This window comes from Tursiops truncatus, chromosome 3 (genome assembly GCF_011762595.2).
Source record: "Tursiops truncatus isolate mTurTru1 chromosome 3, mTurTru1.mat.Y, whole genome shotgun sequence".
Taxonomy (NCBI): domain Eukaryota; kingdom Metazoa; phylum Chordata; class Mammalia; order Artiodactyla; family Delphinidae; genus Tursiops; species Tursiops truncatus.
The window spans coordinates 74,313-90,000 of NC_047036.1; the positions used below are offsets into that span (position 1 = coordinate 74,313).

Here is a 15,688-nt window from a genome sequence, read left to right on the forward strand (position 1 = left end):
ATGTACGAAGGGACTGAGTCCCCCTCCTGAGTGGTCATCTCAGGACGTACAGGAGCAGTTCCAGTAACACAGACAGACCTTGCTGAGTGAATCTCTTATGTGTTTAGTTATTTGGAGGATATTTTTATTGTAGGTTGTTTCTGAGGCCGTGTTAAAACTAATGACAGCCACGTTGCAGGTGTGTTGCAGTGAACTGCTGCAGAGATTCGTGGCGAGATCTTAAAAAGTAAGACCTTTATTAATCAGCACCTTCTCCTGCTCCATTCATATTGAATTAGGGCTTTTGGAAAAACTACCACTGGGCTACTTTGATTTCTTAAACTCTTTGAATGTCTTTTAACTGAGTGTGGTAGAGAAATGACCATGGATATCCTCGATTTAATTCTTGGTTTGCAGTAGTCTGCCTAGAGGGTATTTCCTTCATGATTGTGTACCTTTTGCACATGTAAAGGGTGTTTATTGATAGGGACGAAGCAGAGAAATTTGCCTGTCAGGAGATAAAAGCAGCACACACAGCCAAGCTGCGTTAAGTTGGATCTGAAAACACCTGCTCCCTTTCAAAGGCGTGTCTTGAAGAGCTTTTCTGAGCTAATGTTTTGTCTTCTTTCTTCTAATATTCTTTTTCCTTCCATTTTAACAAGTCATCACCCTTTCCACTTCCAAACTGCTTATCTTCTGAAAAAGCCATATGAATAATGTTACTCTTTAATATGATGCATATTTATAAGTATTTAAAAAGCATAAAATGAAATTTAGGGACAGCCTTACTATTTTCATATTTATATTGCTTTTTACTTTTTAATTAAGAAATTAAAATTTGATCATCTGTATGACATCGGAGAAAATGAACTTATCTTGACAACTGTGAATATAAAAATACTTTAGTTAATGTAAATTCAATGCACTTTTTATTCATTTACCAAGTGTCATCGAAGCATGTGGCTTGGAGATCATTATTAATCATATTAATTTTAAGATAAGTTTCTATGTTAACCTGAGAGTTCGATGACCACTATTTTCCCATCCCTCTGTAGAAACCAGACAGGCTTAAAATCACTGGCTGACTTATTTGTAACTTTGTTTCATCACGGTTTGTGTCAAAAAAATGCTTGGAGAAGTTTAAAGAAAAGTAATCAGAGGGCTTCCCTGGTGGCGCAGTGGTTGAGAGTCCGCCTGCCGATGCAGGGGACGCAGGTTCGTGCCCTGGTCCGGGAGGATCCCACATGCCGCGGAGCGGCTGGGCCCGTGAGCCATGGCCGCTGGGCCTGCGCATCCGGAGCCTGTGCTCCGCAACGGGAGAGGCCACAGCAGTGAGAGGCCCGCGTACTGCAAAAAAAAAAAGAAAAGAAAAGTAATCAGAAAGATATAAAACAGAATGTTTCTACAAGGGGCAAGCAGGGGCAAGGGATTAAAAAATGAAATCAAACGGAAATCAGAAAAGGAGAAGGGAATAAACAAGATAAAAACATGGAAATAAAAGTACAACATATATAATAACAGGTTGAAAATGGTAGGCCAGCAGAATTCTAACCAAGGATCATGGATGTAGCGATGTTCATAACAAACTAAATACAGTAAAAGGCAGATGCATTGATAGGGCTGAAGAGGACCATTCGATAATAATGCTGCTAACAACCAGGAAGGTGTAAACTAACAGCACAGCCTGAAATGCTTGAAGCATAAACTGAGGGAATTACAAGTGGGAGGTTTCGCCTCCCTCCAAAGCAAAGAGGAAAAGCAGCCACATAGTACTTAAGATAAACATCTGAACACGGTATCTCTCTCTGCTAACGGGCATGCGCAGAGCGCTGAGCCCAGCAATTTTAGAATACATATAGTTCCTAAGCACAGATGGAACCTTCTCCAAACTTAACCAAGTTTGATAAAATTCTAGCCAAGTTTTACCATTAGAAGATATACATTTATCTCAAGAATGTATACAATTAGAGAATATTAAAGAACATACATTCTTAAGCATTCATATACATTTACCAAATTTGACCAGAATTGACCATTAGCAATAACATGGTAACAAATACCAAAGAATTGATTTCTTAAGACCACAAAGCAATAAAGCTAGAAATCAAGTTTTTAAAAGACACCCTTCTATTTGGAAATTTGTAAAGGTACTCCTAACAGAGAACCACAAAGGAAACTGGCAAAACAGAGCTGATGAACAGGTGAGTCGTATTTCCATCTAGGATGTAGAAGTGTATGAAAGACCTTTACTCTTGCCAAAACAACAAGAAATTCTGATATGAACCAAACAATTACACCTTCCTTTAAAGCCATCCAAGACCTGTGGATACACAAAGAGCTAAAAGAACTTAACCGTGGAGTGGCAGTGCCTTCCTAAGTGAGCAAAGAGCAGAAGACACGTTCATCCCTGGGGCGAGTCACTGAGGCTTCAGGGAGGACGGGCGACGAGCTGCCAGAGAAGGACCGTCTCTGCTCAGACCAGGAGGAACCGGGCTTCGGAGACCTCAGGGCTGGAGCACCAGGTTGGAGTCTGGAGGAGCCTCGAATGTAACGATGATCCTCTCCACTAACCCTAGAAATTCTCTGACAGAATAAGTGGAGACCGAGGGGTGGGACCAGAAAGCAAAATATATCAAAATCTTTAAAATCACACAGTTTCAAAGTGTGATTTCCAACTCTCATGGTCTCGTGGTCTCATGGTCTCACGGTCTTAAAATTTTCGTCTCATAGTTTTAACATGTCCCAGTTCAGAAGTCCAGCAGCAGTTGGTACCAGGCCTCCCTGGATGGAGAGTTGTGAACCCAACCACTGGAGCACTTGAAACAGTTGGTAAACCGAAATTTCTGAAAGTTGAACCAAGCCTCAAGCAATGTAAATTTTATAAGCTATTCTTGGTGGCCAAGAGAGTCGGGGCTGAGCTGAAAAGTGAAGAGATACCTCACTGGACTCCTGGAGAGTTTAAAGCCACAACCCACCCGCAACTTGCTCTGTTTCTAAGTGCTTTAAACTGATAAACCCTTCATCCTAGCTGTCTAACAGAGTAAAGCTTTCCTCTTTCTAAAAACTATCAGCTTTAGGCAAAAGTTCAGGCATAAAATTTAAAAATTACAAAATGTGCAAAGGCACCAGATTATCACCCCATAAAAAGGAGAAAAAATTGTCAATAGAAAGAGACTCACAGACTACCCAGGTTTGGAATTAGAAGGCCGACTTTTTAAAAACTATGATAAACATATTAAATAATCTACAAGTAAATATGGATGAAGTGGATGAAGAATTTCAGGAACGATTTGGAAACTGTAAAATGAGGACAAAATGGAAATCTTAGAACTAAAAATACTGTATCTGCAATAAAAAAAAAAAAAACTGACTGGATGGGACTAATGCAGACTGGATGCAGCAAAAGATAGGATACATGATTTGAAGACATGCCTGAAGAAACGAAGCAGATGGAAGCACAGAGAGGAGAGAGAGGAGGGGAAAAGGTGAGCAAGCGTTAGTAACTTACGGGAGTATCAGGTCAGACACATGTGCAAGAGGATTCCCAGAAGGGGAGGAGTGAGAAAATAGGGCCGAAAAAATATTTAAAGAAATATTGTTGGATAATTTAACAATTTGTTAAAAAACACAGATCTAACACATAGATCCAGGAAGCTCATCAGACCCGGAGCAGGATAAATACCAACAGAACAACACTTAGACACATTGTAATTAAATGCTGAAAACCCATCATCAAGGGGAAATCTTAACATACAGGGGCAGCGATAAGAATGATGGTGGCTTTTTATCAGAAGCATTGGACTTCAGAAGACAATGGAAAAATATCTTTAAAAAGTTAAAGGAAGAAAAGTCAACTTAAAATTCTATATACAGCAAAAAATATCTTTCAACAGGAAGATAAAGTAATGACATTTCCAGATAAATAAAAGAGTAGACTCGCACAGATGCTATGCAAGAAATGCTAAAGGGAGGTCTAGAGTCTGAAGGGATATGGTATCAGGCAGAAGCTCAGATCTACAGAAAAATGAGCACAAAGAAAGGTTAAATTTGTAAGTGTGAATTTCTTCTAAAAATTAGCGACCACACACACACACAAGAAATTACTGACCACCTAAAGCAATATATTGTGGGATTTATAACAAATGTAGCAATAAGACATATGACAGCAAAAGCACAGACTGCGGAAGGGAGTAAATCGAATTATAGCATTTAGCATCATAGCTTTATAATGCTAAAGTTATAAATTTGAAATTATAGCTTTAGCATTTCTTGCATAGCATCTGTGCTAGTCTACTCTTTTATTTATCTGGAAACGTCATTATTTTACCTTACTGCTGTAAGGTTCTTACATTGTTTTAAAATAATAAACTATTGCTTTAAGATAGACTGTGATAAGTTAAAGATGCATATCGTAATATTGAGAACAACCACTAAAAATAACACAGATAGGTATAACTAAAAGTTCAATAGAGGAAATAAATGGAATCTAAAAAACAGAAGAGGAGATAAAAGGAAGAACAAAGGTACAAAGGTGGGGCAAATAGAAATTTTATGCCAAGATGATAGATTTAATCCAGCCATGTCAATAATTATATTAAATGTCATTAAGTGAATTTAACATTCCAACTAAAATACAGAGATTGTCAGACTGGAAAAAAGGCAAGACCAACTAAATGCTAGTTATAAGAATTGCCCTTTAAATGCAAAGACAATCCAAAGACTGGAAGTAAAAGAATCAAAACAGACATACCATGTGGTCTGAGAAATGCAAAGCAAGTGACAAGACACAAATTTTTGCTTACTAATGAGCAGAAAAATAGACAGGTTAGTATTCAGAGCAGAGAGAGTTCAGTACGATAGACAAGGTGACGCTCTTCTCATCGTGGTGAAAATTGAGATGACCTCTCTGGAAAGCAGTTGTTTTAATGAATGCAGAATCTTTACATTGTCACGCACAATTTGACTCAGAAAGTTTAGCCACAGCAAGTGATCTAAAATGCAGGTCCAGGGCTTCCCTGGTGGCGCAGTGGTTGAGAGTCCGCCTGCCACGCAGGGGACACGGGTTCGTGCCCCGGTCCGGGAGGATCCCACATGCCGCGGAGCGGCTGGGCCCGTGAGCCATGGCCGCTGGGCCTGCGCGTCCGGAGCCTGTGCTCCGCAATGGGAGAGGCCACAGCAGTGAGAGGCCCGTGTACTGCAGAAACAAACAAACAAACAAACAAACAAAAATAAAATGCAGGTCCAGATTCATTCCCAATAATATGTGTTGCAGTGTTACTTATAATAGTAAAAAACAGGTATATATTTTAGGAGAAAGGTTAAATCAATAATGTATAAATATGATGGATTAGTATACACAGATTGTGATATAATATTAAGCCAAAAAAAGGTTGTAAGTTTCTTTTATACCTGTGTTTTTTAACATACATTTTAAAAACAAGCACAAGGGACTTCCCTGGTGGCGCAGTGGTTAAGAATCCAACTGCCAATGCAGGGGACACGGGTTCAAGCCCTGGTCTGGGAATATCCCACATGCCGCGGAGTGGCTAAGCCTGTGCGCCGCAACTTCTGAGCCTGCGCTCTAGAGCCTGCGAGCCACAACTACTGAGCCCACGTGCCACAACTACTGAAGCCCATGTGCCTAGAGCCCGTGCTCCGCAACAAGAGAAGCCACCGCAACGAGGAGTCTGCTCGCCGCAACTAGAGAAAGCCCACACGCAGCAAGGAAGACCCAACGCAGCCACAAATAAATAAATAAATAAAACAAGCACAAGAGGACATGCAGTGACCTCAGCGTGTTGTGCTGTTGAAGGCCCGTGAGTGTGGATCCAGGGCAGTTCTGCTTGTTCTACTTTCTTCACTTTGGAAACACCCCCAATTAGCAAGATAGAAAGGAAAGCTTAAAAAGTTGGAGATAAAAGGTGATGTTGTAGCCTATGGCAGCCCTAACTGACTGCTCCGGACCTGGGTGTGTAATTCTCAGCCCTGGCTGAAACATACAGACACTGAGGAGGCAGCAAGCTGCGTGTGGCAGCCAGACCCCATGCACGGAGCTCAGGCCAAGGGCACGTTGAAGAACACCTAGTCACCATCTGGGAGGCTGGTCAGTCTTCCTGCAATTTGAACAAATATGTTCAGGTGCTTCTGGAGCCTGGTAATACGTTGTTGAGCGGACCACCTGGGCACCATCCTCTGCCACAGGGTCAGGGAGACAGGACCCCAACAGGCAGATAGTTGGGACGGTGTTCCATGGACACACGCAGAGGGAAGCTCGTCCCGCTGTGCCCAGTCAGGCCCAGGAAGGTCGCCTGCCCCCTTGCCCAGGACAGCCCGGACAGTGGATGGTCTGCACAGAGCAGCAGTGTGTGAAGCTGTCAAGGGCCCAGGGAAGCTCAGCAGTAGTTTTCACATTTAATCCACAGCCAAGCCCCTGTTCTGGCTTTTCCAAGGGACCAGAAAAGTTCTGTTTTGTTTTGTTCTTAGTCACCCAAGCGGGAAAGGAATGCTGAGATTTTTGGAATATTGTAATAACTGATGTGATGCGTCTATGATGATTGAAAACCTGCTGTGATCTTGTGACATGCAGGTTCCTGAACCGCTTTGTGAAAGCTCCTTATAAAGAAAGACTCTGCACTTGTTTTTAGCAGCTGAACTGTAGCTCTTAAACAGTGAAGCCCACCCACCTCCTTTTGAATAAAAAAGCTTTGGTTCTAACACCTCTTCCTTGAAACACCTCAAACAACCTTTTTCTGATTTGTTTTGGGTTCTTTTTGGGTTTTTTTTTTTTTGGCTGCACCGCCCGGCTTGTAGGATCTTAGTTCCCTGATCAGGGACTGAACCCGGGCCCTCAGCAGTGAGAGCATGGAGCCCTAACCACTGGACCACCAGGGAAGTCTCAAACAACCATTTAGAGAAGGCGTTGAAATGGGAGAAAGAAAGCTCCTTTTCAACCTGGAGTTTTCTCAGAACTGGAACTATTCAGAACATGACTATATTTATAGCATCTGTTGAATTTGGATTCCAGAGGAGTAGAAAGATTTACAATCAAAACTGTAGAGAGTTTGCCTTTCAGAACTGTGGTGGATACGTGTCCGCTAACGATGAGGGCAAAAAAATTACTGTCTGTTAAATGTTTTTTTAAAATCTCGCAGTAACTAAGGCAAAAATAGGACCACAATTCATAGAAAGAGCAAAAGTACATGAGAATTCACAGAAAACAAGCATCAGGAAACCGTTGGCTTCACAGTCACGTGATGTGAATTAAAACAACAATATTCCACAGCATACGTGTTAATTCAGGAAACAGTTTCTTGATGTAAAGCCTTACGCTGCTAATCAGTGGGCACGGTGATACCTTACTGTGATACCCCACTGCTGACAGTATGTCTCTTGAGGACAAATTGGTCATACTGTCAAGAATCATAAAAGACATTCATAGCCTTTGATCCTGTAATCCTAATCCCAGAAAATGATAATTTAAAAGAATATCATGAAAATGATATCATGAACATGTTCCTTGCATTTTTAATTTACAATAGAAATCCACAGAAGCACTGTTGGTTCTGACAATAGAGGATCGTTAAGTGGCCATGAGGATGGTAACTGAGTAACAGAAGTGCTCGCTTAGGGTGACTGCTGACAAGAATACCAAATTCTGTCTACATTACTATTGCAGTTTAAATAACTAATAATAATAAACAGTGGATAAGGGCACAGAAAAGTTAAAAGTCTCTAGAGGTATATTAGGATGAGTTTTTTTTTTTTTTTTTTTGCGGTACACGGGCCTCTCACTGTCTGTTGTGGCCTCTCCCGTTGCGGAGCACAGGCTCCGGACATGCAGGCTCAGCGGACATGGCTCACGGGCCCAGCCGCTCCGCGGCATGTGGGGTCTTCCCGGACCGGGGCACGAACCCGCGTCCCCTGCATCGGCAGGCGGACTCTCAACCACTGTGCCACCAGGGAAGCCCTCTCTTCTTTTTCATTTTCTGTATTATTTAATTAGGGTTTGTGCAGTAAGTCAGCGCTGGAGTAGGGAAAGCTGCAAAAAAAAAAATGCTGGAACTAAACCCAAACAGGAGAATGTGATCCCGTTTCAGAACCTGTGTCTGCAGCTCTGGCAGGTGGGCCTCCCACCGCTGTTCCCTAACAGCCTGACACCCTCCTGCCCCACGGAGACACTGGCTCATCCATCCTGAAGTCGAAACCTTTTTTCTAGAGCAAGTTCTTCTCAAAGAAGTGGTTAAGGACTCACCCCATCATCGACAGCTTGGTTGCAAACTCCAGTGACCCCTTCAAATAAGCAGAAAGGACGGCTGCTGTGGGTGGGAGCTGGCGTGATGTGGGGGCCCTAGATCGGGGCCCTAGACCCGTGCCCTCTCACCATGGTCCCCACCCTGCAGTTCCAGAGGCTGGGGGCTGCCCGTGGGTGCCGCGAGCTTAGACCAAGGGCTGCAGGGGCGAGAGGGTGAAAGCCCAGCCCTGCCCAGGTGGGGCCGGCCCTGGGAGCGGCTCGCCCCACAGCCCCTGGGGTTGGGACTGTGCCTGCGGTGTCTCCCCATCCCCAGCTGCCCGCCTCCCCCAGCCACCCAGGAAGAGCGGTAGAAATGCGTTTCTAACGCCCTTTCTTCAGTCCTGATGCCCTTGTTGTTCTGGGGCGCTGGGGGCCCAGTCGCCCACCCTCCTGCTGGACAGAGGCCAGGGGCTCTGACAGGTTCCGCGTCAGCCGCTAATCTCCCTGCATCCCTCTCTTGCCCCAGGCCAGGTACGCAGGCCTCCTCTTCCTGCACGAAGGGTGGCCACTGTGCATCCACGAGAAGGTGGTGGTGCAGCTGGCGCCCCTGCGCGGAGTCAGGCTCAGGCCTGGGGACTTCTACCTGCAGATCACTGTGGCGGCGGGGAGGCAGCGCGCCAGACTGGTCTTGAAACGCCTTTCCCGGCTTGGACAAGGCTCGGAGGAAGTCATTGTCCCTGAGACCATGTACGGCTGTGTCTTCACGGGAGAGTTCCTGGAACTGGTGAACGGGGAGCAGAACGGTGTCCCCTTGCAAAACTGCTTGCTGACCTCGGGCTCGGTGGTCTACCGCACCCCCTGGAACAACGTCACAGACCCTGTCTTTGTCCCCACCACCGGAACCAACCTGCCCAGCTGCCCCAGCGGTCCTGGGCCTCAGCAGCCGCCACCCGACAGCGCCTCGGAGGCTCCAGCCCCGGCACCAACCGTGGCCAGCCCCGCTCCCCAGGGCGGCACACCTTCCAAGCACACCCCAACCCTGCCCCACTGCGGTGGGCATCCCAGCAGTAACCAGCCCCGCCGTCTTCCTTCCCCAAGAAGGGCTGAGTGCGAAAGCCCCGGGACCCTGTCCGGGAGTCCCAGTGGAGGCCTCAGGGGGGTTGGCCCCTCAGAGCAGGACCCCTGGGAGTGTCCTGAGAGCCCTGAAGGACCAGGAGGGAGGCTGGACCCCATGGACAAGAAGGACGGCTCCAAGGCCCTCGCCTTCCACGCAGAGGGGGGCAGCCCGAGCTCTAGGAGGCGGCCACCCAGAACCCCAGCCAGTGTGGAGGCCAGACGCTGGTTCAGGAAGTCCTACATGGAGGCCCTGCAGAACCCTATGCCCCTGGGCTCCAGCTCTGAGGAATCCATCGGGGATGAGGCCTGTGGCTCCCAGACCCACGGCCGCAGGGCCAGGGGGGCCGGGGCAGCGGCCAGTCTTACCCAGAAAGAGATCCCTGGCCCTGCGGGAGACCCCCAGGAGATCCCGAGACAAGAGAATGGTCCAGGAGCTGCAGGGAGGACCCTTCCCAGGAGGTCTCGATCCTGGGATAGGTCCCTCAGAAGCTCCCGAGGTGACACCTGGCGGGCCTCCCAGCACTTAGCCAGCACCAGGCCTGGGGGTCTCCTGGGAGGACAAGCTGTGGGGACCAGAACCACAGGCTCCAGCTGTCCAGGCACAGTGGAGAGTCCCAGCTGCACAGGAAAGGAAGGTAAATGTCCACCCCCGCTCCCCTCACCCTCCCCTCCCCCACACACTCCCCTCCCCCCACACTCCCCTCCCCCACTCTCCTCCCCCCCACTCTCCTCCCACCCCCACTCCTCCCCCCCACACTCCCCTCCTCCTCCTCCCCTCTCCCACCTGTGACAATTGGTCTGGTCACTTGATTCAGTAGAAGCCTGTCTCCATGTCCGTATCAACTGTTGAAAATGTTTACATGTATTCATTTCCGGGGCTGCCACAGCAAGGTACCACAGACTTCGTGGCTCTGAACAACAGAAAATTATCCTCACGGTTCTGGTCCCAAAGTCCAAGATCAAGGTGTCCCAGGGTCCCACTCCCTCCAGAGGCTCCAGGGGAGGGTCCTTCCTGCCTCTTCTGGCTACTGGAGCCCCAGGCATCCCTTGGCCAAATTCATTGCCCTTCACCCTGTGTCTCACTGTGCCTCCAAGCTCCCTCTCCTTTCTCTTGTAAAGACACCTATCATTCAATTTAGGGCCCACCCTAAACTTCACTAGTTCACTTCTGCAAAGAGCCTTTTCCAAATAAGGTCGCATTTGTGTGAGAGTGAAGCCCCCCTCTCTGAGGAGATGCACGAGAGCGAGGACCCATCTCTGAGGAGATGTGTGAGGCTGAGGCCCCACTTTCTCTGAGGTGGTGCTCAAAAAGGAGGCCCCCCTCTCTGAGGTGATGTGTGAGGGTGAAGCCCCCCTCTCCGAGGTGACGTGTGAGGGTGAAGCCCCCCTCTCTGAGGTGATTCTCAAGGAGGGGGCCCCCCTCTCTGAGGTGACGTGTGAGGGTGAGGCCCCCCTCTCTGAGGTGATGTGTGAGGGTGAAGCCCCCCTCTCTGAGGTGACGTGTGAGGATGAAGCCCCCCTCTCCGAGGTGACGTGTGAGGGTGAAGCCCCCCTCTCTGAGGTGATTCTCAAGGAGGGGACCCCCCTCTCTGAGGTGACGTGTGAGGGTGAAGCCCCCCTCTCTGAGGTGATTCTCAAGGAGGGGGCCCCCCTCTCTGAGGTGACGTGTGAGGGTGAGGCCCCCCTCTCTGAGGTGATGTGTGAGGGCCAGGAACCCACTCTCTGAGTGATGCTGGTGGACGTGGCCCCTTCTCCCTGAGGTGATGCTCAAAAAGGAGTCGCGATGATGCATGAGGACAAGGCCCCCCTCTCTGAGGTGACGTGTGACAGCGAGGACCCTGTGTCTTAGCAGATGTGTGAGGTGAGAACTTGTCTGAGGAGATTTGTGAGGGTGAAACACCCTCTCTGAGATCATTCTTAAGGATGAGGAACCCCTCTCTGACGTGTTGTGTGAGGGTGCAACCCCCCCCCCCCTCTGAGGTGATTCTTGAGGTCCAGGCACCCCTCTATGAGGTGACACTGGAGGGCAAGGCCCCATTCCCTTTTGTGACAAGTGACTCGAGGACCCACTCTCTGAGGAGATGTGTGAGGGCGAAAAGAAACCTTTCTCATTGAAGTGGTGTGTTTGGAGGATGAGGCCCCCGTCTCAGAGGTGATACGTGCGTGAAGATCCCGTTTCCCAAGAGGTGTGTGAGGCGAGGAAGCTCTCTCTGAGGCACGTATATGGCCAGACCCCCACACTGAGGAGATGCATGAGGGTGGTGCCTCCCTCTGTGGAGGCAGCGACCACAGAGGGTGGTGCCTCCCTCTGTGAGGCAGCGACCACCTGTCTGAGGTGATTCCTGAGGTCGAGGCTCCTCTCACTGAGCGGCTGTGTGAGGGTGAAGCCTCCTCTCTGAGTTGACGTATGAAGCGAGGACCCTTTCTCTGAGGGGACGAGTGAAAGCGAGGCCCCCTTCTGACATGATGGCCGAGGGAGAATCCCTTCTTTTACGCAGCGTGGAGGGTGAGGACGCCCCCTCTGAGGTTATGTGTGAGCTCGAGGCCTCAATCTCTGGGGTGATGCAGGAGGTTGCGGTCACGATCCGTGACATCATTCGGTATAAAATGTTTCTCCCTTGGGTGTTTTCTGGTTGTCAGGATCTGAGAACCCGTTTAGTTATGTGATTTATTCATTACTCCTCAGGAAAAGCCTGACCTGCAGATGTGCTCACTGACCTTTCCCACCAGAAATGGGACAAGTTCACAGGTCTCCTGTTTTCTCCTTGCATTTGTAGCTGCCTTCAGGCCAGAGAAGCACGTTATCGTTGACCAGGTCTCTTTGCTTTGTGCAGCTGATGTCTCTGCAGAGGGCAGCAGCGTCCGAGGAAGCAGCCCCAGCCGGTGTTCGGACCTGCTTGCTGAGCCGCTGTGCCCCGAGGGTGAAGCGTGGGCACCTGGCGCAGGAGACCTGCCCAGCCGGGCGCCCAGGCAGGAGCTGGAACTCAACCAGGAGCTACTGCAGTCCGGGGCGGTCACCCTCCCAGGTGAGCGTGGCTGTCTTGCTAACAACACACCACAGGCCAGCGGCTTCTCAACAACACAACTTCACTTACCACGGCCCTAGAGGCTGGATGTCCACGGTCAAGGCGCAGCGTGGTGGGTGCCGGTGAGGGCCCCTTCCTGGTTCACAGTCAGCACCTTTTCACCGTGTCCTCACATGGCAGGTGGGCAAGGGGTCTCTTTTATAAGGGCATTAATCCCATTCATGTGGGCTCCACCCTCAGGACCAAAGCCCCTCCCACAGGCCTCACTTCCAAATTCCATCAAATCAGGTATTAAGATTTCAGCATATGAATTTGGGGGGTTACAAACAGTCAGAGCATGGCAGTGGGCCTCACCCTCCCAGGTGAGCTTGGCTGTCATCTGCCCAGGTGAATGCCGGGCTCTACCCTCCCAGCAGATCTCACATCTAAGCCGGTAACTCAGATAGTGTTTGCAGATCCTGGCTCCATCTCCTCGAGCTTGAAGCCGCGGGTGTCCCTGTGGGGGCTGCCCCCTTTCACGATGGCCCCTTGTTAGTTCACAGCCTCTGGGACCTTCCCGGGTGGAATCTGGAATTGCCCACAGAGGGCAGAGAGAGACCGAAGAAAGAGGCCACGCTCCACATTGGCAGGTGGCAGGTAACTTGTACACTAGGCTTGTATGGGCGGCCTCAAGATCTCCGCCCCGCCCGCCAGAGTCTTAAAGTTCACCTGGAGGGAGGCCTTAACTGGGCTCAGTCATGTTACTCTCCAGTCGGTCTCGATGCCACACCGTTATCTCCAAGGTGCGTCTTGAGGCAGGTTCCGGGAACGAGGAGGGCGGAGGAGCACAGGGGCCTGGGTCCAGCTCGGGGGTCGGCTAGCGGTCGCATCCTCTCAGTGACCTCCTCCAGCACCTCTGTTTCTGCAGGAACCCGAGACCGTCAGGGAAGAGCGGTGGTGCAGGTCTGTACAAGGGGCCCACTCTGGTCCAGCGAACACATGTCCAGTGCCGAGCTAACCCGTCTGCTGAAGTACCTCCACACCATCCCCAGGTGGGACTGAGCCAGCCTCCAGTTTTCAGACCCTTTGAGGATAAACCCAGCTGAGGTGTAATCTCGGGTGGCTCCCGGGCTCTGCCGTCTGGCGCGTCACTGCGGCAGGTCCCGTCTCCCACCTCCCCCTCCTTCCGGGCCCTCGTGCCGGGCTCTCACGTGCCGCCCCCCACGCACCCCGTCCCTCCCGTGCACCTGGACCCCTGTCCTCCGAATGCAGGCCTGAGTTCTGCGTTGCTCTTCCTTGCGCAGTACTGGCTTTAGGCATTATTTGTCTACATGTTTTATGCTCCACGTCTTTCTAAAAAAGATTTGAAGTGACCTTGATTAAAGACACGAGCTGATAGAAACAGAATATTTAGTATAACCGGGTGAAGAAATTGTACAAATAGGAGGTACCTGGTGCCAGAAAGCAGGAAAGACTGACCACGAACTAGGCCTTGTGGCATCGCTGGGCCTCCGGGCAGCCAGCAGCACACGCGCCAGGAAGAAAGTGCACCAGCCCCTCCAGAGCCGCACCTTCCTGGTGTGGAATTCCAGGGGACCTTGCCTCCTGCGCCCTACACAAGGAAGCAGACACGCTTGGGTGACCCTCCCCAGGGCTCTCCACGGACCAAGGACAGAGATGGGGGCGGATGGAGAACCGGAGTCACGCGCATTGTTTGGGGCCCCTAACCCCCAACAGGTGCAGACGGGCTTCGGGCTGCCTCACGGCCATCAGACCAAGAGCCTCCACGGTGCCGGGTGGACGTAGCCCCAGGGCTCAGTCCTAAGGTCAACGGCCCAGGTTTGAATCCCGGCCCCGAGTCCCAGCCCTGCCCTTGGCTGGAGTCGGTAGTGTGCCGTGATGCAGGGATGTCTCATGGGTGTGCTAGAGGGGCTAGAAATAATCTCTCTGCAGTCCCTAGAGTGAAGTCACATGACCTCACGTGAGAGCGTGCTGGGTGACTCATGGCCACGTGTGCGCACGTGTGGGAACATGCTACCTGGTGTGCCCTCGCGTGACGTGGGAGCGTTCCTGGTACGTGGGAGCGTTCCCACCCGTGACCTCATGCTTGTTTGTGGGGTATTGACTTTCTGTTGAAATTTTTTCTGAAGTAGCACGGGTACAGTCAGTGTGGGGACACACAGGCAGGAAAGGACTTAAAATGCTGCATCCCCCCAGGCTCCTTCGCAGAGCGAGGCTCGCAGTTACCTGCAGGGCCTACTTTCACTGCGCTGAGCCTAGGATTTCAAACTTATCTTTCAGCAGAGATTTCAAAACATAAGGAAACGACTCTGAAAAAAATTACTTTCATCCTTGCACTAGTTCATACTCTGTAAGCCTCAGGTAAACACCTTCAAAGCCCTAGAATAATGACATTTTCTATTTACCAGAAGCTTTCCTTTGACCACTGCAGGGAGGTCCTGGTTGACCAGGGCCCCCCGAGAGAAAGGAGTGAGACTGCTGTGGAGCCTGTGGGACCGGGGCTGAGCTGGACGTCCAGACCCCTGCTTTTTCCACTTTGCCACAGACGGTGCAGACAGTGCGCCGCTGCTCACCTGCACATGAAGACCTGGGAGAAGAATGTTTCTGAAGACTTAGGGGAGCTTGTTCTGGAGCCCGAAGGTTTGTCTGGTTATTCCCCAACAAGGGCTGTAACCGTGAACGTCCTGATAGAGAGCGGCACCGGGAGAAGCCACTGCCCTCAGCTCTTGGGAAGAGGCACCTGAGATGCCGCACCTTTGGGGGGAGCGCCCGGGAGAGTCTCATCGTCGGTTCCTGCAGGTGCGTTACAAGGAGCCCCGCATTCCTATGAGTTGGCGTCGTGAAAGGACTACCATCAAACTCTTAGATACACAGAACCTTAAACTCGGAAAGGATCTTGGCTGTTATCCATGCACCCTCCTGCGCCATGCAGGAATCCACCCATCCATCCTGCCATCCACACTTACCTGGGAATACAAAAGGGAACAGCAGAAGTTCCTGCCCTGATGGAGACACACAGGTGAACCCGAATTGTCGCAGCTCCCATGGTGAGACAAGCCCACAGTGCCGAGAGGGACTTCCCAGACATACTGTGTCCTGGAGGAGGGAGAGGGTTTGCAGACAAGAGGGGAAGCAAGAGCACACACAAGGCCTGGAGCCGTCGGGCACTTTGTGAGGACGGAAGACGCTGTGAAGACAGCAGGCCCCCCTGGGCCGAAGACCATGGCGTGTGGCAGGCCGAGCGGCCTGCAGCTTCAGGAAGACAGTTCGGAGGCTTCCGCAGAAATGCAGACCGAGACATCCAGGCAGGTCTGCACAGCGGCCTGGGGTGGATCAG

General features: G+C 50.3%; 1 protein-coding gene across 1 annotated transcript in view; it reads left to right on the top strand.

Moving 5' to 3' along the window:
* PLEKHG4B (pleckstrin homology and RhoGEF domain containing G4B) overlaps positions 1–15,688 on the top strand; it is a 65,738-nt gene that overhangs the window by 23,406 nt on the left and 26,644 nt on the right. Inside the window, 3 exon segments of the mRNA XM_073801839.1 lie at positions 8,736–9,960; positions 12,160–12,351; positions 13,259–13,382. Coding sequence (XP_073657940.1) covers positions 8,736–9,960; positions 12,160–12,351; positions 13,259–13,382 — 1,541 coding nt within the window.